Source organism: Poeciliopsis prolifica, unplaced genomic scaffold (genome assembly GCF_027474105.1).
Source record: "Poeciliopsis prolifica strain line A6 unplaced genomic scaffold, Auburn_PproV2 SCAFFOLD025, whole genome shotgun sequence".
NCBI classification, from domain to species: Eukaryota; Metazoa; Chordata; class Actinopteri; order Cyprinodontiformes; family Poeciliidae; genus Poeciliopsis; species Poeciliopsis prolifica.
The window spans coordinates 5,778,217-5,802,110 of NW_026562400.1; the positions used below are offsets into that span (position 1 = coordinate 5,778,217).

The 23,894-nt window shown below is 38.7% G+C and overlaps 1 protein-coding gene across 2 annotated transcripts; it reads left to right on the plus strand.

The window, feature by feature from the left end:
• Positions 1–1,995: 1,995 nt before the first annotated feature.
• Positions 1,996–19,741, plus strand: stk40 (serine/threonine kinase 40). 2 transcript variants are annotated; one of them, XM_055047363.1, is made up of 11 exons: positions 1,996–2,221; positions 5,779–5,905; positions 6,355–6,440; positions 6,609–6,752; positions 8,126–8,350; positions 8,582–8,634; positions 13,138–13,253; positions 14,663–14,807; positions 15,096–15,215; positions 15,379–15,463; positions 15,805–19,741. In XM_055047363.1, the coding sequence occupies exons 2-11, from the start codon at positions 5,788–5,790 to the stop codon at positions 16,021–16,023; spliced, it is 1,311 nt and encodes a 436-aa protein (XP_054903338.1). In that variant the 5' UTR covers positions 1,996–2,221; positions 5,779–5,787; the 3' UTR covers positions 16,024–19,741. The 2 variants fall into 2 exon arrangements, with proteins under 2 accessions (XP_054903338.1, XP_054903339.1); XM_055047364.1 differs by lacking the exon at positions 1,996–2,221 and adding an exon at positions 3,230–3,296.
• The last annotated feature ends 4,153 nt before the right edge of the window (positions 19,742–23,894 follow it).

Consider the following 23,894-nt stretch of genomic DNA (forward strand, 5'->3'; position numbering starts at 1 on the left):
TTTAATATTCTCAGTATTGTATGTTGAATATGAAATCTAAATTTGTTGTTTAGACATGCATGAATTAGATTAATTGTATTAAAATTTTGATGTCATGGCTTTTTAATTTTTTAGTAAGTTAATTTAAATAAATTTCTTTATTGTCTCATCTGATAGGAAAATCAAAAAGAAACCAACCAAAATATTGAAAAAACAATGGACAACCTCTTCAATTGTCCATGGATACAATTTCCATGTGAATAATGATCCATTATTCTGGTAAAATAATTATGCATACCTTCAAAGATTATAGGAAAATGCAGCCAATCATTTCACTGAGAATGGAAGCAATTTCTTGATAATAAAATGAACGTGTGAATACTAACCCCAAAGCAAACTCAAAAGACCTTGGAAAGATCCTGGTAAGAGAGGCCATTCATCAACGTTGAGACCATTATTCCAAAAGCGCACTAGAGAAAATCATTTCTTTTTTGAATATATGTTCTGGGTTTTGATTAGATTAAAAAAGAAGTAAAGTATTAAAGTAAATAACTCTCATTACAACAGTAGGCATTTCATATTGCAAACTTATAGTAAATGATCCAAAGACAATGAAGAATTTGTGTCCATGTTCCAATATTTTTTTTGCTATTTACCATTCTGGGATGGTAAATAGCCCCCAACTCCGAGAAGACTCAGCTAGCTGCGGACAGATGTTCAGAATTAACAAGGTAAAACATTTCTTGCAATTTATGTGATATCTTCAGGGTTTTCCTTTTGGAGGAAAGTGTATAATAATAATAATAATAAAGCATGTGCTTTTGAAGCACATAAAAACTTCCTTCAAATGTTTGTTTATATTTTCAGTAAATTGTGAAATGTATACTCCTTTAGAGTGAGGATTAAGTGAGTGGATTTGTTTTTATTTTATTTCAGTTCAAACATGGTATTGTACTTTTATGTAAAAGATGCAAGATAATTATTGAATTTAATTGTTTGAAATATGCATTTGCAAGCTGTGTTTATTTAGGTGTTAAAATGTAAAAAAAAATACCAAACAGTAATTGTTTTTCAAACAAATATATATTGTCAAAAAAAAAAAAAAAAACTTTGGTGATGAGGATTTTTTTTCTACCAGGTTTAGTAAAAAGAATTAGAAGGTGACTTGAAGTAAAGAAAAATCCCCTTGTTCTGGCATTACCAAACATGTTAAAAAGCAAATCTTGACAAATTTTCACAAAGTTCTGGTAGGAATAAAGTTGGATTTATGCTTCAGAAAATTCAACAGCATTTGAGCCATACTTTGTCTAAGATCCCTACTAGGATGTATCTCTTCATCAGTTTTACAGGAAACCTTGTTGTGAATTAAAAATCATCTTAATCTTAACCTTAATTTTGATCAGAATGTATCCAATGACATATGTCATTAAAAGGCATATAGAAATAAATGTGAACATCAATCTTGAGAACTGTTTTGGATGACATATGGAATGCCAAAGGCAAGTCATTTTACACTTAAGCAATTAGGATGAGTCCTCAAGTATTGAGCAGACAAGATCATTTTCTGAAGATCTTAGATAATGAAATTTTAGACACTCTCCTCCCAAACGTGTTTTTTTATTGTTAAATTTACTTGAAACAACTGCTCAAACATTTAGAGTATGTACAGAATGCAAGTAAACTTCTTTAAAATAAACATTTGTTTAAAAACGTGAGCAAAAAGCAAAAACAGCAAGAAGAATTCATTTCAAACAATGCAACAAAATATCAAAATTCAAACAGAAAAGTTGATCATGATTTGTTGTGTCAGAAAGGACAAATGATGTCTGAATTAAAATTGATTACTTTTGGCAAATAGCTCTAATAAGAAGTCCCATGATGTCATGGTTTCATTTAGCAACGTTTTTTTTTATTCTGTTGAGAATTTCATCATCAGGGCACGGCCATTCACAGAGAAACAACGGCTGTCATTGGTTAGACCGAGCTGTCAATCAAACGTTCTTGTGCGTCATTTCCGTTGTCAGGTGGTGCTGTCGCTGTGGAAAGATGCGATCAGCAAGAAGCGGAGGCTTTTCCTTAATTGCTCATTTCAGTAATAGAGGCTAAACAACGCGAAACTAAAACCCCCGAAGCTTCTCCCGGCTGAGAGAGAAGCTCCGTACACCCACCACAGCGTTCGCCCGAGAAATGATGATATTTTAAGAGGACAACGCAGATCTTAGCCGGCGGTTTTGGCTTTGAGGTAAGCGAAGCTGCGACTCCGTTGCTATCTAGCTTCGTCTCTCACCGTAAGCCAGCTGTAACATTGAACGTACTTTGTTTAAATGGCCTCCCAGCACCCCGACAGAGTTCAGCTTTGACTTGGCTGGAACGTAACTCGCCAACAGCCATATTTAAACCTCCACGGTGCATTTGAAATCAAACGTACTTATGCTAACAACGGCTGTGTGAGGTTTGCACCCTGCTCCTTGTTGTGTTCTATGTCCCTTTGTGTGGCTCGTGAGTCCCGTGCTGTTGTAACGTATTTGGCCGAGGAACGGAATTGGCTTCACCTGAGTTCGTTTATGCACTAATTATAGTAAAACTCATATTTTACTCAAATTAAACACGGCGTGTGTTTATTATATAAACTATACTTAATATCGGTCCCTGACACTTTGCAGTTCGAGTTGTGAGCTGCTTGTGTCCAACTTGCAAGACGTAACGTCGGCGCTTTACTCTACGACTCGTTCGGTTTACACAACACGCTGCCAGAACAGAGTGTCCAGACCTTGTGGACCCAAAATGGCACCAAGCAATGCATTGCAGCCTTTGTGCTGTTACAATCATTTTGTTAAGTGGTTTTATGGCGTGACCTTTGCGTGGCGTTGTGGTCAAGGGCATTGTTATTGGAATGATGAATGGGGTCTACAGCTGAGGAAAAGTGTGTGAGCTGGCATTCTGTGCAGATCCAAAAGCGGCACATTTTGAGATTTATTGACTTGAAACGTGTTTCTTTCTCATGTGTGCATATGCAGCTTTTTTCTTGCAGTGCCCAGACACATGGCATTGAGTCTGAGTAGGTGAGTCGTGAGACACATACGTGGTTGTTTTGTTCAGATACTATTTAAGGAAGCCCACATTTCTTGTGGGCACTGGCAGCGTGTCTCTCCTCTCCTCTTCGTGTGATATGATTCAGAGGCTGGATCTGTTCTTGTCCTCCCTCTGGTACAGTCACAGCCAGTCCTGTTTGCCAGACCACTGGCTGTGTGCAGAGAGTTGCAGCAGTGTTAGAAAAGGATAGCTGAATATGCTGTCATCAAGCTGATGTCATTTAGGTCAGTATGCAGGAGTTGGTAACATCGACCTTTTGCTTTTCTCATATGTGTCTAGGTTTGGCTTCACAACTCTGCAGCAGGTTCTGTCGCTGGCATAAAATGAACCTGTCTTTTGTGTTATGCATTTATGTCAGTGAGTTGGTTGTTTTTAATCCAGGAAAATGATTGACATGCATGTACAGGAACTATGACACATTAGAGAAGAAATGTGCAGCTCTGAAGATGATCCCTATTTATACTTTAAAGCACATTGCTCTGACCTTTACTTTAGTTTTATTAAAGTTGGCAAAAATTTAAAATCCAAGTCCATAATCTACAGGTCACAGATCAGTTCAACTGGCTGACTCGCTGTTGCATCTCTAAATTTTATTAAATAATCATGTGAATAAAATGAAACTGCCCACCTTGCATTTAAGATTGGAGAGGGTCTTTTCTGACCAATACAGATTTGTGCTTTCCTTTGATGTCTGATGGAAAGGTTTTAACTCATAGACGACTAAATGTTCTGCAGGTTCCGTGATCAAGACTTTGGAAATTATTCAAAATGATGCCTTAAAGCATTTGCCCCCACCCTTTATTTCTGTTAGGCATTAAATAAATTACATTAAAGTACATACTCCTGATCTATGTGTTTGTAGTATGGGAGTCTTTTTAGTCTGTGTGCATTATGGAGAAGGGGAAAAAAACATTTTCACAATTTGGGGGAAAAACCTGCCAGTTTTGGTCAATACCAGATTGATTGGTGCATTTTTATTTCCATGTTTAATTCCTTCTGATTGGTTCCAGTAGTAATTTTTAAGTACTTTAACACAAATGAAACAACATTTTTAATGAGTAAAAATGTTTCAGAGAGAAAGATGTTAATTGCTTATCATGCATTTGATGAACATGGGAAACCATTTATTTAAATTGAAGAATTGGGAAAAATATTCTGATTCCAGTTTCCATCTCTGTTTAAGTCGAAGTCCACTGGGTCTATAGTCACCTGATCATTAGCATAATCTGCTTCATTAAACAGTAAAGCAACAGCATGAAGCGTCCTACCTGTTGAACTACTTCTTTGTGTCCTCTAGAGTAATATCTCATCCCACTATTTCCAGCGTGACTCGGTGTCACTCTGACTTGCGCCATAAACACTGTCAGAAAACCTCAGCTCATCAGACTCCGTGGGTGATGACTAGCAGAAACGGAGACAGATGGGAGAGAGACATGATGACACTGTCTGCTGTCTGGGATCACAAAAAGCCTCATGGAAGTGAGAATTTGTACTAGCCCTCACTGAACAGCCAACTGTCCTATCTCCTCCATGCCCCAGATTCCCAACTAGAAAATGGTGCACTGTTGGTTTTGCAACAGGAAGGTTTCTTAATTTATCAGTAAAGAAACTCTGGGATTGCACAGTTATACAATACAGTTTCAGAATTTTGTCAAATTCTGTTTCCGCACCTTTAAATCATCTTGTGTGTGACAATACATGCTAGGTTTTCTCTCATGTAGCTTCCTGTGCCTTCTGGGAATGCATGGGGAAGCTGTTTGACATTTTGGGAGGATTATTATCTGAACATTGAAGCGTTTTTGTTCAATGAAAACTTGGGACGACAGCAGGATGAATCATTCCTCTCAGTAAAGGCTCTACTTCCCCATTACGGGAAACAGATGGCATTTCTTCACATTGGCCCTTGATATCAGTAAACACAGCATACCTCTTGCTCTCTGATTTCTGGGAGGTGGATGAGAACCGCTGTGTCGGTTAGAGTAGTTTGTATAATGACAATGTGTCACTGTCACTTATCACGCATTTGATGAACATGGGAAACCATGTTCATCTGAATCTTACTTCCTTATTCATTATTATTGAGCAATGGCTTGGCATTTTAACTTTTTGGTCATGTTAAAACATGCATTCATGTTTAAAGAATAGATAAGCTCTTTGCACAGATTCTGCAATAAAGCGTGCAGATTAAAATGCATGGGGATTTTTTTCTAAACTGCTGCAAGAAAAAAGCTCAGGATTAGAGAGGCAAATTAAAATGCTCCTGTCTTGCTAGAGTCATGTGTTTGCATTCAAGGGCCTTCTATTTTAAATTGCAGATTGTGACAAGCACACTGCCTAATGTAGAGATTGGATCTGAGGTGATGGCCTTCACACCAGCAGCCATTATTCTAAATGGAGTTGTTATGGCCTCACATTCACACCAAGGTGTGTAAATGTGAGGGGAGGGAGATTTGAAATGGACTGGGTGGAGCTGCCATGAACTTTAGCCCTTTTAACCTTGTTTTATAAACCAGTGTCCTCTCATTTAACTCATTTCCCTGAAGCTCAAAATATGCTTACTTTTAGAACTATTAATGCCGTTTATTAAAGCTCATTTGTATTTTTTTTTCTTAATCTTTTAGAGTTGTTGTTCTTGTCACATGTGTGTACTTTCCCTTTTACTTGGCTATCTTTATCCCATGAACTAATCAGATTTGTTTCCTGCAGAGCTCCAGTATGTCCAAACGGCGCTCGTCAGAGAGGGGGGCTGGAGAGACATCAGGCAGAGCCAGCAAGCTGCAGTGTCCTGGGATATCTGGCAGTAACGCCAAGAGAGCTGGCCCTTTCATCCTCGGTACAGACGTTACTACTGTTTAAAGGGGAATTGATAGATACAGTGTGTAAAGCTACATTGCATAACCTACAGACAATTCAGCCAAACCTTCTCTGTGCATAAGTTGCAGGGTCCCTGTGTGAGTACACTGTGGACTTACACACGCCTGAGTCAAGAATTTGAAGAATTTTGCTGATCCTCATGACATCAGCCAGAAAAGCTGGAGTCTATGCTGGGGCTCTTTCTTTCCTCCAATATCATATATTCCTTTCCTATTCTCTGAAGTATATGTGCATTCTGCAGAAGAACTCCTGCATTGTTTACCAGATACTTTGTCAAGAAAACATTGCACTTGGGGTGTTAATGGATACCTGCACACACTGACCTTAATGAGTTTTGGGGAGAGCAAACAGACCAGCGGCGTAGAATGCCTTTTGGTCATGCAGCTGTTCCTTTTCTCGTCTTTGCAGGACCTCGCCTGGGCAACTCGCCAGTACCGAGTATAGTTCAGTGTTTGGCCAGGAAAGATGGCACAGATGACTTCTATCAGCTCAAAGTAAGTCTGTTATATTCAGGTATTTTCATGTTCTCCTATAATTGCAGTTATTTCAAAACCCTCATTATCATGGCAGATTTTAAGCATCTGAACTTCAGACCTTTTCACAGGGCACATTTAATTCATTCATTTTATTGAATCCATTTAAATCTTTGCTCTGTTCTGCAGATCCTGACCCTGGAGGAGCGAGTGGACTCCGTGGGGGAAACCCAGGAGGAGCGGCAGGGGAAGATGCTGCTGCATACAGAATACTCTCTCCTTTCTCTGCTGCACAACCAGGATGGTGTAGTTCACCATCATGGCCTTTTTCAGGTAGACTTTTTCACTTTACTGACATATCTTAGCAGGTTTTAGTTAATTAAAAACTAATTAATCACCTTTTTTGCCTCTATGAAGGTTAATTCTCCTGGGCTTACTGTGTACTAATTAATGTGTAAATTATATAATCTGAACTTTTTCAGATTGTGCAATCTGAAAAAGTTATTGTTTTCTTAATAATATGTGATTAAAAGCTTCTTTTCATTCATTTTTGTTTATGAATATATTTAACAACACCAGAGCAAGTAACAGTTTGATTTTATCAGTTCAGCTTTAGCAGAAACAAGCTCAAGCCAGCTGCCTGTACTTTCCTTATAAAGGTTGTTTCAGTAGAGAAGTAGAAATACAATAGAAGCTATATTTATCCCCTGCTCTCTGTTCACAGCAACCCTCCCCCCTTCCTCACCTGCTGCCCCATCTGCCTTCTCCTTTAACTTTGTTGTTCCATCAGTCTTCCTCGTTTGTCTTTCATTCACATTCCGTTTCACTTTCAGCATCCTTATAATAGCAGCACTAAGGCGTGCATGCTGATTCATTTAGGTCTGCCATATTGATTAGATTATTATAGTTCATCTCTGCTGTCTGTGAACCAGTTCATTGTTCATTCTTTCAGAGATGCTGGCTGCATTAAAAAAAAAATCTGATACAGAAATCAATAGGAAACAAATGGTGAGTCTACATTAGCTTGAGTTTTAAAAATAGGAATGATCTTCCTCATCTTTTTTATATCATATTCTCTCACACTGACTGTGGAGATGTCTTATTCTTATCAGAAGTTAGACATGCAGTTTTTGTGATTCAGATTGTTCTTGAAGAATAATAAAATAAGATATATTAGCAGGATTGAAAATATATTTTTTTTGGCATTCCTGTCCAGGACAATTATTAATGATTTAAATAAGGACCAGAGGTGTTGTGTGAGAGAGGAGACCCTGTTCAAGTTTTACTGATAATTTAGAAAATGGGGAACAATAAACATGGAGTTTATTGTTTATCCTATATCTTCTGATTTTAGTGATTAGTGTGGTTTACATTACTAACACAGCATTATATATGTTCATTCCCTTGGGAATTTAGACTCTTAACTTCCCTTTGACATTTCCTTAATATCCTCTTGGCAAACAGGTTGAATGTTTATTAGAATAAACCAGACCATCTTTTCTGTATTAGCCAAGAATAGTCAGATTCTGGTCACCAGCCAAAATGAAGGACTTTTCTATGTAACCGTAGATACTTGCTTTGAGAAATCTCACTGATTGTATTGATTGCATCCCATAAATCAATCTCAAATTTTGTTCTGTCAAATTAAATAAAATGAACACTCTCACAATACTAATTTCCCACATTTATTTTATTTCTGGATTCAGGATCGCGCCTATGAAATAGTAGAGGACATGGAAGCCAACAAAGTTCGTAAGATGAAGAAGCGGATCTGCCTTGTCCTGGACTGCCTCTGCGCTCACGATTTCAGTGACAAGACAGCAGATCTAATAAACCTCCAGCATTACGTCATAAAAGAGAAGAGACTGAGCGAGCGTGAAGCTATTGTCATTTTCTACGATGTTGTGCGTGTGGTGGAGGCCCTCCATAAGGTTGGTCTTATTACACTACTAAAGAGTATGTACAAAATTGGCTTACTTTCTTCAATCTTTCAGCAATGTAGACAATCTTCATACTACAGTGTTCTTTGTTGTTGTTTGTTTGATACACATTTTTTGATTACTCATTTCCAAGGCTCGTGTGCCACTCCCAGAAACTAATTCTTGTTTTGTCAATGATTCATTGAGTGCAATGTGACCATACTTCTTTTTTCCTGCCTGCAGAAAAACATTGTGCACAGAGACCTCAAGCTGGGAAATATGGTGCTGAACAAACGGTAAGTTGACACTCGGTCAGTCATCCTAAATAACGATGCCTTTTGTGCCAATTTTGCTGTTTCAGCCAGTTAGTATTGTGCCTGATAGCCGACTGGACCCCAGAATTTGGATTCAGTGTGTGTATTAAGCTTTAAACTGACACAGAGGCCATATTCTTGGACTATGAGTGAAATTACACTCACAAACCTGAAGTCTTGCTCTCTTGTGCTCAAATGTGTCTGGGTGTTGAGTAACAATAGATAATTCATTCCCCATGGTCAGAGTTTTGAAAATGGACTCTGGTGCCAAACAAAACAATGAATATGCCTCTGCTTTGATGTCAGTGGGAAAGTGTTTGGGTTTGGGGGTGTATGAGTAATTTAGTAATGCACAGAAGACCCTGTTGAGTGCACCTGAGGTTAAAGTGCTGCAGCTCAGATTAGACGTGCAGGATGGAAAACTACTCATCTGTAAACTCCCTCCAACCAACTCATCCGCAGGGGATATGAAAGGCTTGTATTCAAATGGTGAGAATTACTCTTCCTCACTGTGAGAATGTTTCTAAATTTGGCTGCCATTTACTTAATAAATGCTAGAAAAGTATTACAATTAGAATTTGCATTAAATATACATTGATTTCATTTCAAAAACAAGTAGATGATCTTACAGACTTCATTTTAACTGATAAGGGTGTTGCTTTGGTATAACTGAATGACTAAAGCTGACACACACTCGCTTTGTTCCTACGCTCACATTAGCTTGATTTATACCTCTTTGTAGAATGTATTTTCAACCTACACAAAAAGCCTATGCCACTGTGAGGAGTTCTACTGTGTTGGTCTGTCTGTGGCTCTGTGTACAGGGAGCTACCACCCTGGTTTCTGTTGAGGTTTCCTTACAGCTTCGTTTAGATTCTTGGTTTAATTTTTTTTTTTGGAACAGATATAAAATGTTATAAAAGATCAGAAAAATATTTTTGTAGCCTTACTGCTGTTATCAATCATTAACTATTCATATCAGAAGCATGTAACTTCTTGCCGCTGTAAACTGAATTTTAAAAAAGAATTTGAAAGGAAAAAAAAACGAGTTGATGATTTTTAACATCATTTACCTCAGTGATTAATTTGTCTTATATTATTAAAACATCAGTTTTAATATAAATATTCCAACATTCCAACAACTTTGCAGTGTTATATTCATCCTTCCAACTGAAATGTTCTCTCTGGCTCTAAGCCAGAATGAAAAATGTTATCTTTTTATTTTGCATTTTTATGTATTATATGTATTTGAGAGCAAACTGTAACTGAAGTCAAATTCCTTCTTTGTGTGGTGAATTATGCTAATTGTTATTGTTAGAGATAAGAGTTGTAATAAGTAATGTGTGCATGCACTATGTATACATATAAATTCATTGGTATGTTGCATTGGAAAGCAACAAGGTCTTTTTTTATTTTTTTTAACCCTTTTTATCCTGGTTCCTCCTACCTGCAGTGGTAGTAAGAAGTAGCGGCAATAGTGTTTTGGCCAGGAGATGCGGGTGGAAGGGAGCAGAGTAGATGTGAGGAACACTCTGTCCCAGCTGGAGACAAAGGAGAGACATGCCAAAGGCTCAATAGCTCAGAGCTGACTCACCGCAGGCGAAGTCACTGACACATGAACTCACTTACCTACGTGTGCACACAAATTGTCATAATTTCGTTCCTCTGTGTTTTGCTTTTTCTTTTTAACATAGCCACCCAATTTCTCTGCCTTCCTTATTTTTTTTTTCTCACGATGTATTACACTCTCCTAACTAACGTGTGCGTGAGTGTGTATGTGTGAAGGAACAGTGGGTGTGGGAAAACTGACCATTTAGAGGCTTACTCAATCAAACGCCACTCGCGTCCCTTGTTGTTTGACACAGTTCTGGGAAATGCACCACAGGCATCAGAAAACATCAGCACTTTGTGCAAGAAATGATGCGACTTCCTCTCCCAGAGCCAGCTGTTGTGAAAGCAGGATGTGATAAATCAATCTGCACAGCCAGCGATTGGGTATTTTTAAATTTTAATGACTTCCGATACAAAAAATTTAATTCCTTTGGATATATTATATAATATTCTGGTACATATGTTTTAAGTCTCAAATGAATTTCAAGAATGCATTTTTCATGAAATTATGCTGGTTTTTGACTATGTCTGGGATGGTACCTTTTCTTTTGGCTGTTGCTCAACTAAAGCCTGAGTGTCATTGAAACCCTTCAAGCGATGGCCAGTTCTGAGAACTGATGCTTGCTGTAGAAGCTGCCCTGTGATTAACCTCACTTCTCGTCACATGTATTTTTATTACGGGCCGGAAAGGAGAAGTCATCTGGGCTGTTTAGGTCTCTGGTTTCCTGACCGGAGTCATGTGACCAGGAAGCGGAGACGGCTTGGTCTATCCACTGTCCTCAGGGACCCTTGCCTCACAAGACGAACATGCAATCTCATTTATCCAATCTCCGGTGCAAGAATAGAAGCCTGGGTCGTGATGCTCGCAGACAAAAGCACAATTGAAGATACTCGTTCATAAAGGAGAGTCCTTGAAGCTTTGCACATTCCTCGGTTAACTCATAAGGCCATCTATGGTTCGAAGCATTTATTGCAAAAATAGTCAGAGGTGAATCTCATACTACTGTCACGTACTGTCAAGTTTTCCACAATGAGATTTATGTTGTCAGTTGGTGTTCGATGGGATTGGGATCGAGGTGCCTTTACGGGAGCAATGAATGTGTGCGATGGACCATGGTGTGAAAGTGAGAGAGAATAGGGGAAGCTGTTGACCTCAGGCTTTTTAGAAAGCGGATGTGGGTGAAAAGCGTGATGTGGAGAATACCCAGGCAGCCTTTTTTTTTTCTCTTCTTCTTTTGGTGTGTGTTTCTTTTCAGACCATTGCAGCGTGCTCTATTTCAGCATGGGAGTGATTATGGATGCATATCATATTGCATGGTTGTGTATACATTTCAAATCTTCTGCAGCTTATATAAAATCAGTTTCCAACACATCACTGTGCATGCTTAGTCATTGCAGCAATTATCATAAGCCACAGGTTGACTCATATGTTTGTCAGAGTGCAACTTTTTTTCCCTCTACAGAAAAGTTTCAAGATAGTCAGGTTTCACTCGATGATGAGCTAAGTAAATTTACTTTGATTCAATTCCTAGTGACACATTTCAGCAGACCCCAAATTACTGAAAATCTTATCAGTTTTAAGGCACTATATTGCGTTGTCCTTTATTAATTCAGCCAGTAATTTGGTTTACTCTTGATAGTCAATGTACTTTACACTATGAGGAGCATAATAACAAAGCCTCATACATCAGAATATGAGTTCACATTCTTTGTAAATTTAAAGTTCATTCAAGATGTCTTACTCTGCACTTCTGTAAAACTTTGCATCAAAACAATTGAAATGGGTTAATTATAATGTTAGTCACACACATGAAGTACTTTCTAATACTGTGAGAAACAGAGTAAAACAAAAATTTCTTTGTCACAGAGAACTGAAGCTAACTTTAAAAGAGCAATTTAAGCTCAGATAGTTTCAGTTTGTCTTTTGATTTCAACTAGCATGTACGGTGAAAGATCACTCATTGGTCACTTTATTAGGTACACATTGCTAATATTGCCAAAATGGCAATTCTGAATTTGCCTTTAGAACAACTTTTTCTCTCATACAGTTTAGTTCATGCTGACATGTTATTGTTTAGTTGCTGCAGATGTGATGGTGATTGTGGAGGTCATTGAAGTTTAATTCTGTTATTCACAAGAAACCAGTTAGATGATTGGTAGCTGTACTGTGGTTATAAAGATGGATCTGGTTGGCATTAATACTCAGGTTGAGTGTGGTTAAAAGATACTTAATTGGCACAAACAGCCCTAAAATGATCCACGCTTTCATCTTCTTTGCACCAAATTCTTATGTTGGCTCAGCTATGAATTTAAAAGCTTTATCTAAATGTGGCAGCTAAAATGAGACTCATGCGACCAGGCAATATTTTTCCAGGCTGTTATTGTCCACTTTTGGTGGTTCTGAATTGAAGGCATTTTTTTCTTCCCTCTTCTGATGCTCAGTTTCATCTAGATGTATCTTTGCTGTAGCTAGATTAGTAAAGTGCAGTACTTTACTAACCTTGTAAAGTAGATTGGTAACTTTAAATGTCACTAGATTGGTACCATTTAAAAAATTGCTGATTAGTAAACTGCAGCACTTTACTAATCTACTAAAGTAGATTGGTAACTTTACTAGATTTGTAAAGTACTTATGTGGCTGTATAGACTACAGGGACCACAAACTTCAGTCACTGGCACCTCATTAAAATGATTTTTCCATCATACGGCTCTTAAGGTTTAGTATTCTGGCAGTTTTGAAACTGCAGCGTCATAGATCGTGGCTTTTTTTGTGTACCATGAAAGGTCATTGTGCTCTCTAATACATTCACTATCTTATGTTGGCTCAGTTATGAATTTAAAAGCTTGATTAAAATGTTCCTTTCTGTTTATTAGGACACACCGCATTACCATCACTAACTTCTGCCTGGGAAAGCATCTGGTGAGTGAGGATGACCTGCTGAAAGACCAGAGAGGCAGCCCAGCCTACATTAGTCCTGATGTATTAAGTGGTAAGTGGAAAATTATGTCTAATGTAAAGTCTTGCTAGAAGAAGTTGCTGTTTAATTTCTGGCAAAGAAATAAATGCTGCCAGTGTACACATTGGGTTTGACATATTCTGATAACCTATGTCTAAAACAGTTCTGATTGTTCTTGGTATTCTGCAGTTTTATTGTGAAAAGCTCTTTGCCACAGTGCTGAGTAACAGTTTTATGATTTGTGGGGAGAAAATTGATAACAAATCTCAACTGGGCAGATCCTCTTTACTGTATTTGTGAAATCATAAAAAAAATTGTGTATCAATTTTGAAATTGAAATATAGCATGAATGCCTACATGGTATAAAAATCTGTTACACTGTTGGTTCACTGCTGTTACTGGTGAATCAAACTACAATGGAATGTGTTAACTAGAAAAGCCTTTGAAATGTACTGGATCCTTGTCAATCAAATATTGTAGTTAAACGAATGAGATTCCACAAAACAATCCCGGGATTTTGTTATAGAATTGCGTAATATCAAGACTCTGCATGATTTTCCGTTTATTAAGCAGTTTCACGGAAGTTGTGTTGCAATCTGTGAACTGTGATACCCAGAATGAGTTTTTGTCTTGTTTTTTGTTTTTGTTTCTGTATTCATGGAAATGTCCCATTTTTCCCCACATGAAGCTATCTGCATACACAGAAAAACATCAGGAAAAGCTCCGGAACTCCTAATCGGCAACATCAGTGCTCAGCCACGCTCTCCTGTAGAAAACCATAGTTGCATCCGTTTGAATATTCATTTCCTGATCAACATCCTGGATGTGGTCTTGAATTTAGAATGATATCAATCTTGCAGCCTGTCCAGCAGTTCAAACAGCAGATAAAAGCGCTGCATACATATCAGCATAACGTGACAGGCACACAATTAAACAGAGCTTCAGTGACTCATCCACTGATGACTCACCAGAGGGAAACTACTCCCATCGACTCCCATCCCCCGCCTGTGTATGTGTGACACAAGCTTGAATATAATTGCCGACTGCTGTTGCTGCCGCCTCTCTGGCTGGAACAACACCGCCTATGGTAAAGCACAGCCTATGATGCTACAACCTCATCAGCTCCACATACACAGCTGCTTGATTGCATCTGTTTGCTTTAACAAGCAGCTCTCCACATTTAAAAAGTTGCTGATTTCAAGGAAGCATCATAAAAGCTGAGTCATGCAGTTCGTGTTTGCCAATTTTGTTAATCATTAAAACCATGTGACTTGTCAGGGATTGAACTCACTGAATGTTTGGTCATGCCTGTGTTAAAATAGGAAGCTATCAGTCATTACAGTAAAATGTCACCCTCTTTGATGTGTGTGTCTGGATAATTTTATTTGTATGTATGTGTGTGTTTTGACAAAAACTGAAATGCCTCTCCTTTTTGCCCCCAGGTCGCCCATACCGCGGTAAACCCAGCGACATGTGGGCTCTCGGCGTTGTTTTGTTCACCATGCTGTATGGCCAGTTCCCTTTTTATGACAGCATACCTCAAGAACTCTTCCGCAAAATCAAGGCTGCAGAGTACTCTATTCCTGAGTGAGTGTTAATTTGAAGCAGAGCTGAGGGAACTCTGTATCCATTCATTCACAACTTCAAACAAGTCAAGTCAATGATAAATTCTCTTAAACTGATGTCAAAATATCTCCCATTAAGACTAAATTATGACTTGTTTATTTTTGTAGGTTCTTTTCCTAAGCTCTTGATTTACTAAGAATTTCTATTTGCAGTCTGTAGCACTGAAGAATTTTCCTAATGTTTTTCCTCAGTCTGACATTTTTTTGGGGGGTTAAAATAACCGCCTTTTACGTTCTCTCCCCACCTCAGAGATGGTCGTGTGTCTGAGAACACGGTGTGCCTCATTCGAAAGCTGCTCGTGCTGGACCCTCAGCAGAGGCTGGCTGCAGGAGAAGTGCTGGAGTCACTCAGTGCCATTATTGCGTCATGGTAACTGCACCACCTGCTGGCTGTCTGAATTTATTCAGGATGTGTTGCATTTTGGGGTTGACTATACGCCATGGCCATTATCATAGCAATTCACATATTTAATGTTAAACTCTCATTTCTGTTAATTAGTTAATCATATTGTGGTGTTTATTTTCAATCACAGGCAGTCGGTTTCATCGATGAATGGCCCTCTACAGGTAGTTCCAGATATTGACGATCAGGTCAATAACCAAGAACATTTACAGGAGGTAAGATATAAAAAAAAAATGTAGTCCTTAATTGTGAGGAAGGGAAGTCATGCATGATTTGCAATTTTTGATGATTGAAACCCTGAAAATGAGACAGAGCTTTTATTCACCTTGCTTTACTCGCAGGGTAACAAGCAATCTTAGCTTGAGCTGCAACGTTTTGGTTTTCATGTGACGAAATGTAAAAACATTGAAGAAAATGTCAGAGTTTTAAATCTTGCTCAATGGGAGCTTTTATCTATAACTAAAATGAACAAATGGTTCACTTTTTAGACATATTTTACATGTGTATCAATGCACTAACTGCAGCACGTTGAGCAGAATTTGATTTTTCAACACAGGCCAAGGCAATCGAAGAGTCTTCACAGTACGAATTTGAGAACTACATGCGCCAGCAGCTGCTGCTGGCTGAAGAGAAGAACACTATTCATGAAGCCAAGAGCTTTCTCACCAAGCGGCAGTTTGGCAACATCCCACCTGTCAGACGTCTAGGTCACGACGCCCAACCGGTCAGTCCATTCGACGCTACTGCCCTTGCTCAACGATTCCTCCGGAAATAACCCTCAACCAGCCACACCAACCTCTTATGCCTCCCTGGGAACTAAATACACCCATGGAGACCAGTGAGAACTTGGGAGAAAAATACCCAAAACGGAACTGGCATACAGGAAAACCTTCTTGAGCCAGCAAACAGACAGATGCATACTGGGGTTTTAGTAAGCTAAGTGGAGCAGACGTATAGTCGGGTACCAGAGCAGATTCACATCTCAGAGCTTCACTTTCCCAGTCTGGATCATCTCTGGCCTAGACACGAAACTCCCGACTCAAAGGTTCTTTGCCCACTTGTTAGTCACTGTGCATCAAACTCGTCACCATGGTGTGTCGCAGTGCTGATGACGTTCTGCCTGCAGTGTTGAAGAAACTATTAACCCCTGACGCCTCTTCCTTGCACATGTAAAACTTCCCCATCCATTCTGGCTTCCCTGAGCAATACAGGTCCAGAATCATGTAGCAACCCCCCACTCTTTTCACCATGGTTTGGAATTTTCTCAAGTCCAGTTACTTGATCACAGATGTCATTCATGTACAGCTCCATTCCACCTCCCTTTTCTCTCTTTCGCTCCCTCTCTCTCTCCTTGATTTCTTTCCTGCATTGTTCTAACCATAACTCTTCAAATCAATCTACCTCTCCATCTCTGTCGGTCTGTTTCTAAACCACACTCGCAGTTCTGAGGCAAGGGATTGAAACAACCGAGTCTCAACCCACCAGTGGCATAAAGCATTAATGTTTTTAGTTGGAGTGAAACTGCTTTAAAACCGTTTTCGACGGTTTCTAAAAATCTGAATAAGCTTTGTATTTACCTGAATAAGTAGCATTTTATCTCAGTAGTTTCATTGAAGAAAGATTTGAATATCAAAGCTTACGCTGAAATTCACGCTCTGCATCGTCTCCTGCTTCTTTCTCATCCCTGTGGAAATCTTTTTAGCACCTCGGCAGCTATTGTGAGGTACCTGGGAGTCCCAATGCCAAGAACTAAATGAGGCCAAGTAATATTGATGATGGTGACTCTTCCTTAGTGCCGCTACAATGACTATCTGGCACCATCTCGTTTCCGTTGCCAAAAATCCTGTCTTAAATTTCTTCTTAGCCAAGGAAACTGGTACTTTCAGACTCATTTACAATTGTTTGACTTCCAGGTAGCTTGCCTATGTCTTCTTATCAAAACCAATCATGGGACAAGTGTTTTTTTGTTTTTTTTTTCTCTCAGTGTGAATGTGAGCAGGCATTTCTTTGCTTTGATGAATCTGCAGTATCCTGACGTGTGCGTGCTGTGTGTGTAGGTTGGGGCCAGACAAACAAGGGTGTATGAAGCTGAAACTCTGACCCTTTAAGCTATCTTCCACTTATTGTTGTGTCCTGTTATCTGGCCTGCCTCTGTGGCAGACACTGTGAAACACAGACCAGGCTCTGCTGAGGTGGGGCTTGACTGAATGTTTTTTGTTTTTTTTGGCGGGGGGAATGACGTGAATGCTTTAAAATTGAAAAAGATCATAACATCTCCTTTCAGACGTATTATTACCTCTTTTTCACACAAAATCTATACACTTTAATGAATTCTTTAAAGCAGTTCTTTGTTGTTAGGTTAAATGATACATTTGGAGAAAAAATAATCTTAGACCTTTTGACATACATTTGGATTCAGCTCCCTAATTTAATATTCACCATATCCACATTTTGGTGCTACACGCAGTCCAAAAAGCCCAAATTTTAGTTCTCCCCTTTGTTGTGTTGCCCTGTCTTTCATCAGTCTTGCCACCCAATCCTTTATTGTTTGTACTAGAATCTCGGGATATTGTTTGAAGCCATGCTGTGCTTTAAATATTCTTTATTTCTGGCTTGTCTGCTGTTTCCATTGGTCCTCGTGGTGCTATTGTTCCCCAATGTTTACTAGCAAACTTCTAAAGCCATCAAAGAATGCAGTATACCCTATTAGTACTGAGATTAAGTTGCACAAAGGTTGATTTTCAAATTAGATTACTTCTAAAGGCAAACTCCATTGCATTAAATTTTATTTAGTCACATCAGGGTACAGGAAACTTAAAATACATGGTGTGATTTTCAAAACCTTTTTCCTTTTCAGTTATGGACTTTGTGTTGGTATGTCACATATCCCAATCGTAATTTCATTAAAATACCTGATGAAATGTGAGGACATTCGGGGTTTTAAGACGTCTGCAAGGCAGTGTAACTTTTCTCTCCCAAACTCACCTTGTACATGCTCTTCTTATCTCACTATGTGGGCCCCAGCCAGTGGCAGATAAATATTACTGTAATATTCTGTAGTTAAATGAAAATACAAACTCACAGGTCTATAAGTGCAGTTTCTGGGTTCGCTTGATACATTATTCTGTTTTTTACAGAACTATTTTTGAAACCATGGCAATGCTACTAACCAGTGACTGTTAGGCATCTGTACTGTGCATCTTGCCTTTGCATATTGGTACTTGCTTTATGGCTTTCTATGCTTTTTTTTTTCCTATTTATATTCAAATTGCATGAACATAGAGTCTCTTCAAATGTCTTTTACTGCTCTATTTTTCCTTGTAGTTTCATGTTGATTTATTTATTCACTTGTGTAGATCCTCCCTCTCCAAACCACTGGTGCTTGTATCACAGACATTGATTGTAGACAGTCAAGAACTCTCCTTAAAACAAGGCCCTATAGCTGTTTGCTCTCTCAGCTTTAAACAGTGGTTCCACTTCGGCAATCCAAATCCTTTTCCTTCTCAGACACATTTGTGAAAGAGTAGCATTTCCTTTCCTCTTAGAATTACTCAATAATTTTCTTGTGGTCACCTTAAGCTACACTAATATTAAGACTGACTTTTGCATAGTTCTATTTTTTAAAGAAATGATGATAATAATAAATGGATTTTCTCATCTTAATTTACGGGAGGGGTTTTTGTAGTGAAAATCTTTTGTTGCCATTAACCCCTAAAACCCCAACCCAAGGCTGCACTCTCTGGTCAGTATGTAAATAATGTACCATGATGACTGTGACAGTCAGACTTTATGTACAAAAGCTCTACCCTGTGACTTACCAGCTCTGCTTCAGCACATGGTGATCCACTTGTTCTTTGGGCCACGTTGGCTGTCTAACATCACATCCAGAGTTTAAAATAAAACTTAGAGAGCCGTCGGCTTTCTCCCATCTCAATGTGAATTATGTGGGTATTCAGCAGTATTGTAGTAGTCTAGGTTCATCAGAAAACTCCATTGCCACCACTGAATGCTAACATTTAGGGGGTATTTATGGGGAATGTCTGATGCAATCACCACGAGAAACCAATACACATCAGTAATTGTTATTTACTCTCCCCAATGATTATTAGATTGTACTATGCTCAATGTTTAATCTGGAAATACTTTGTACGGCGAGGTAAATTAGTAAAACTCAGAACGTGCAAGGCGAGTCCAGAAAACACTTTGTCAGATCATCTTCCCCCAGCGGGGTGAGTAGTACAGATGTGTTGGTTAAAATTGTCAGTACATATTTGAGATATTACTGACTGATCCAACTGTATATTCAATGCAGGGATGTGAAACATGGAGTCACAAAGTGTTGTGAGCTGCTTGGTTGGATATGGGCATCTAAATACGGAAAACTGATTAACTGTACAGATAAACGCATTTGTATAAAAAAAACAACATATTTTTCTACTTCATCAGATCTCTACATGCATGTCAGCAATAAACTTTGATATGGAAGTGTTCAACTTTGTCTTGTCCTCACTGAACTTTGATAATTTACCACTAGGTGGTGCAGTATGCTTAAAAACATTTTACAAGGTAAAAACAGTTTACGGGTTATTATTATTTTTTGTCTTTTTTTGTACCTGCAGGACAATGTTCTTGTTTATGTTTCCTTCTGAAGAAGTAAACAAATAGATGAGATGATTTAGTGAAAACTGTCAGTGACTGCATTGGTAGGTTTAAAATGTGAAGAGAGGGCAAGATGAATGAGTCTTTGTGCATCTCTACAGATTTCCTCTTTGGTGGGTCCAGTTATGGGTCAGAACAAAGCAAACCTCAAGCAGGAAACCTTCTGCTGACTAACAGTAGGAAACCCTCTGCTGACTAACAGTAGTTTCCTGTGGGGTTTCACTACTGATCCCCCCCACACACACAGACCCCCAAACCCCCACACGCATACCTTGCCATAGGTGCATACTGTTTTTGGCAGCTGGTTTGGGGACCAGGAAATCAACACTCCCTTATCATGGGCATCCCTGACAAACAGATATTTTTCTTTTGACAAAAAATAAATCTTCAGTGATTTCAGTATTTAGGAGCAGCTCGGAGAAGCAATGAAAACTTTTTAAATTTGCAGTAGTCAATCAGTTTTATATGCAAATATATTTTACAGCCAGATAATTTTTTTAGCTGTACTTCTTGAAGTACCAAAATAAAAACTGAAACCGACTTTTAACAGCTGGAAGAAATGTACTTTAAATTTAAAGATTGTCTTGTTCTGCGATGAATGCAATAATGATACAATATCAATATTAATTTGCCAATACCTGATAGATAAAAGTTCAGTGAAATAGTTTCTAATATTTCTTGAATCTGTCCTTGAGCTCTCATCTGCTTCTATTTGGTCACCCAGCCAACCTCTCAAACATGGGAGAATGAGGGGAAAGTCCAGAGATTTTAGAGGTCAAAGTTCTAAAGATGCTTTGTCCTCAGAAATCACAACCAGCTGGCCGTTGAGGGCCTTTCCAGCTTCACTAGTGTCCAAAACAAGTGTTCATTGAAGACTACGTCAGACATTTGCTATGTTCTGGTGTAATTACCTCAGAGAGCATTACATATTCAGTTTCACAAGGACAGAGCACAAATTATTTAGTTGGACATGGATAAACAGAAACCACTTTTTTTTCCAGATGCACTTATGGAGCAGTATTGTTACAGCTTTTTGTCAGTAATTTACTGGGAGAGGTTCTAAAAAGCAGATTGGAAACAAGAGATTTGAGTTCACAGTTGCCACAGCTTGTCAGTGAGTGCTTTATGGATATTGAGTGTGAATATGTTTCCAGCTGAGGGTTTATAGCGTCTCCTCGCTAGACACTCAAGACCAAAATGTGTTATATTTAAGGTATCAGCTACTGAGACAACCGCAATGGGAAAGCCACATGTAATAAAATGCTGGTTATACAATTCTATAGTGTTTTTTTTAAACGTCTTTGTGGAATTGCACAACAATTAACATTGAACCCAAAAACTTTTAACATTCTAAGTGTCAAAAAGTTTAATGATATGTAGAGCCTGAGAGAGAAGCTAGGGGGAAGCCGTTTTCCAAAAACAAAAAGGTTTAACCGCTGAGGAACATGATACTACATGCAGCATCTAAAACTTGAGACAAAGCCCTAACCTGGCACTTCCTTTTTTCCAACGAGTACCCCCAAGAGTCTGGAGGAGATGAGATTAGCAGCATTACGGTTTGCATAACAGACACTGAATTGACTTCATTTTTGTTGGCGAGCTGTCAGATCTACAAAAGGGGCCCCTAAAACAGACATTGGCCCCCACATGAGGAGCAAAGAGGGAGAACATCTGCAAAAGATCTTTATTTAATTACTCTACATCTTTCCTCTGTCTTAAAACAAGCGGTAAAACAGGAGATCTGAAAATGAATTTATGTTGTTGTCAACCACAGGAAAAGAACTGTTGAATATGTCCAAATTTTTCCAGTCTCGTTTTTGTTAATTTTGAAGCTACTTTCTTTGAATGAGACCTAGTATGTACTAGTAAAAAGAGTAACTAGAAATAAGACAATAAAAGAGCCTAAACAACACCACAAAAAGAGACTTTATTGAAACTGCAAAGCTGGTGTGAGAAGTGAGAGGCTTTAGTGTGGTCACGTACACATCAAACAGCAACGGGATTAAAAAGCAGAGCTAAATCTAGCACAGTTAAGACGTTCTGTGCTTTGCTTTTTGCAGATAATGTTTGGTAAACTGGAGTTGCCTGTAGATTAATGTGAAACTGCTGCAATTGAGAGTTTGCTCTCTTAAATCTGAGGCTATGGTTCTGAATCAGAAACTGAACAATTCCGTCAAGATTGGGCATCAGTGTGCCATGTTTTCACCCACACCACTGCAACTTTCTTGATATTTTTTATTTTTCCTTTTTTGGACCTATAAGTCTAAACTAGAGAGATGGTTGTGACCCAAAGTCCCAGCATATCATTAGTTTTTGATAAACACAGAATAACCTTTCACCACCAACAATACTCAACTGTTTAGGCACCTCCGAGTAGCTGCTGCAGGAGATTCAAGAATTTCCCAAACATGCATGAAAGAATCAAGGCAACACTCCAGGAATGTTTTTTTATGAAGAATGACGTGACATGATAAAAAGATCAATGAATTCAGTTTTACATAATACTCTATCTTATGCCTTGTTTTCTCTGAGTGGTAGACACGGGTAACTTGAACAGTATTTTATGGTCTGGTCAAATTCAGGAGAGCATTTCAACCACCAGGCCTTTTTTTCCATCAAAATGTTTTGGCTGCTTGCTTGTATTGTTGTGTACTGCCAAACTGCTACATTTTGGCAATACATTTTAATATGCAGTATGTTCATTTGTGAGTTTTAGATGTCGGTGCTAATTTTTCACATCAAAGCTTGCCTATCTCCTGCCATGGACCATCGTCTGACATGATGACAGCCTCTTAAGCACCGGAACGCCTTGGGGTGTTTTGGCCTGCTGTGAGGTGTCAGCTTGACAAGCAATGATGTAGCACTCAGTGATAAGATGACAGACCTCTTTCAATCCATGTCACAACTTGAAGAGAGTCACTGTAGCCGTTCTGCTTCGAAAGAAAACTCTTAAACTGGTTTAAGATGGTTGTGTGATGAGGAAATGCATCTTAACAGTGATTTTTTTTCTTTCTCCTATTATTATCAGTACAATTGTGTCAATCGGTTCAACTGTAATTGTTTTTTTTTGTTTTTTTTCATATTTGATTCAAATGAAAGAATATTTGACAGCCAATACAGTCTGACTGTGTGCCTTCATTTGAACTTCTCATTAATCCCAGCATGTGTAGCTTTATGGAATGACATTTCAGAAAGGGACTTACTTATATGTCACATTAATGTAACTGTAGGGGGATGCTACAAATGTCTTATGTTGGACCTTGTGTTTGTGCCATATACTTAGGTTTCTGATCCATTTAGAGTCATTATGTTTCATTTGGGAAAGTCTGGTTCTGGCTTTGTCCTATTCTATCTTCTATTTTCTCGCAAAGGACATTTATGTTGGGAAACAGTAGAGAGCTTGTAAGCACCTTCAAGAAAATCTATTTGTTCTTGGGTCACAGACTTGAATGTAGTTATACATTCTTAAGGCTTCATGTAAACCCGTGTCTAAGCTATCATATAAAACTGCATTGCGTGAGAATGTTCACAGCTGCCCTGTTTCTCTTTCTGACCTGGCGCTGCTCTCTAAAAATAACACTTCTGCTTTTTATCTTGTTTCAGGTGACATTATGGGACATTAATGTGTTTTTTCATGTGTCTTCAGTGCTGCAGGAAAGCCCAGTCAGCTTAAAGTTATTTTGCTGGGACATGGCTTTATTCAGGGTTGAGAAATACAATTCTTGTCATATATCTCAGTGAGACAGATGTGAGACGAGCCAGGCCAGCTGACAGCGGAGAACTGTGAAGGTGTGTGGGTTTTTTTCCCCCCGAATCATACTTTTTTCTTACAGACTACTCAAGAAAAATTATTTCAAACTGTGCTCCCTTCACTAAATTCTTCCGTATGGAGCAAAGTGGGAAATCCAACATGGCGCAGCATTGAGCGAGTGATTTTCAAGCCGCCTTCTAACTCTGAACATCTGGTCCCTCGAGGGAGGGGAGCAA

Excerpts from the sequence above, each read along its gene's own strand:
- stk40 (XM_055047363.1), top strand. The coding sequence starts at position 5,788 with ATGTCCAAACGGCGCTCGTCAGAGAGGGGGGCTGGAGAGACATCAGGC. Across the intron at positions 8,635-13,137 it reads AATATGGTGCTGAACAAACG|GACACACCGCATTACCATCA; the intron begins GTAAGTTGACAC and ends TCTGTTTATTAG. Across the intron at positions 13,254-14,662 it reads TAGTCCTGATGTATTAAGTG|GTCGCCCATACCGCGGTAAA; the intron begins GTAAGTGGAAAA and ends TTTTGCCCCCAG.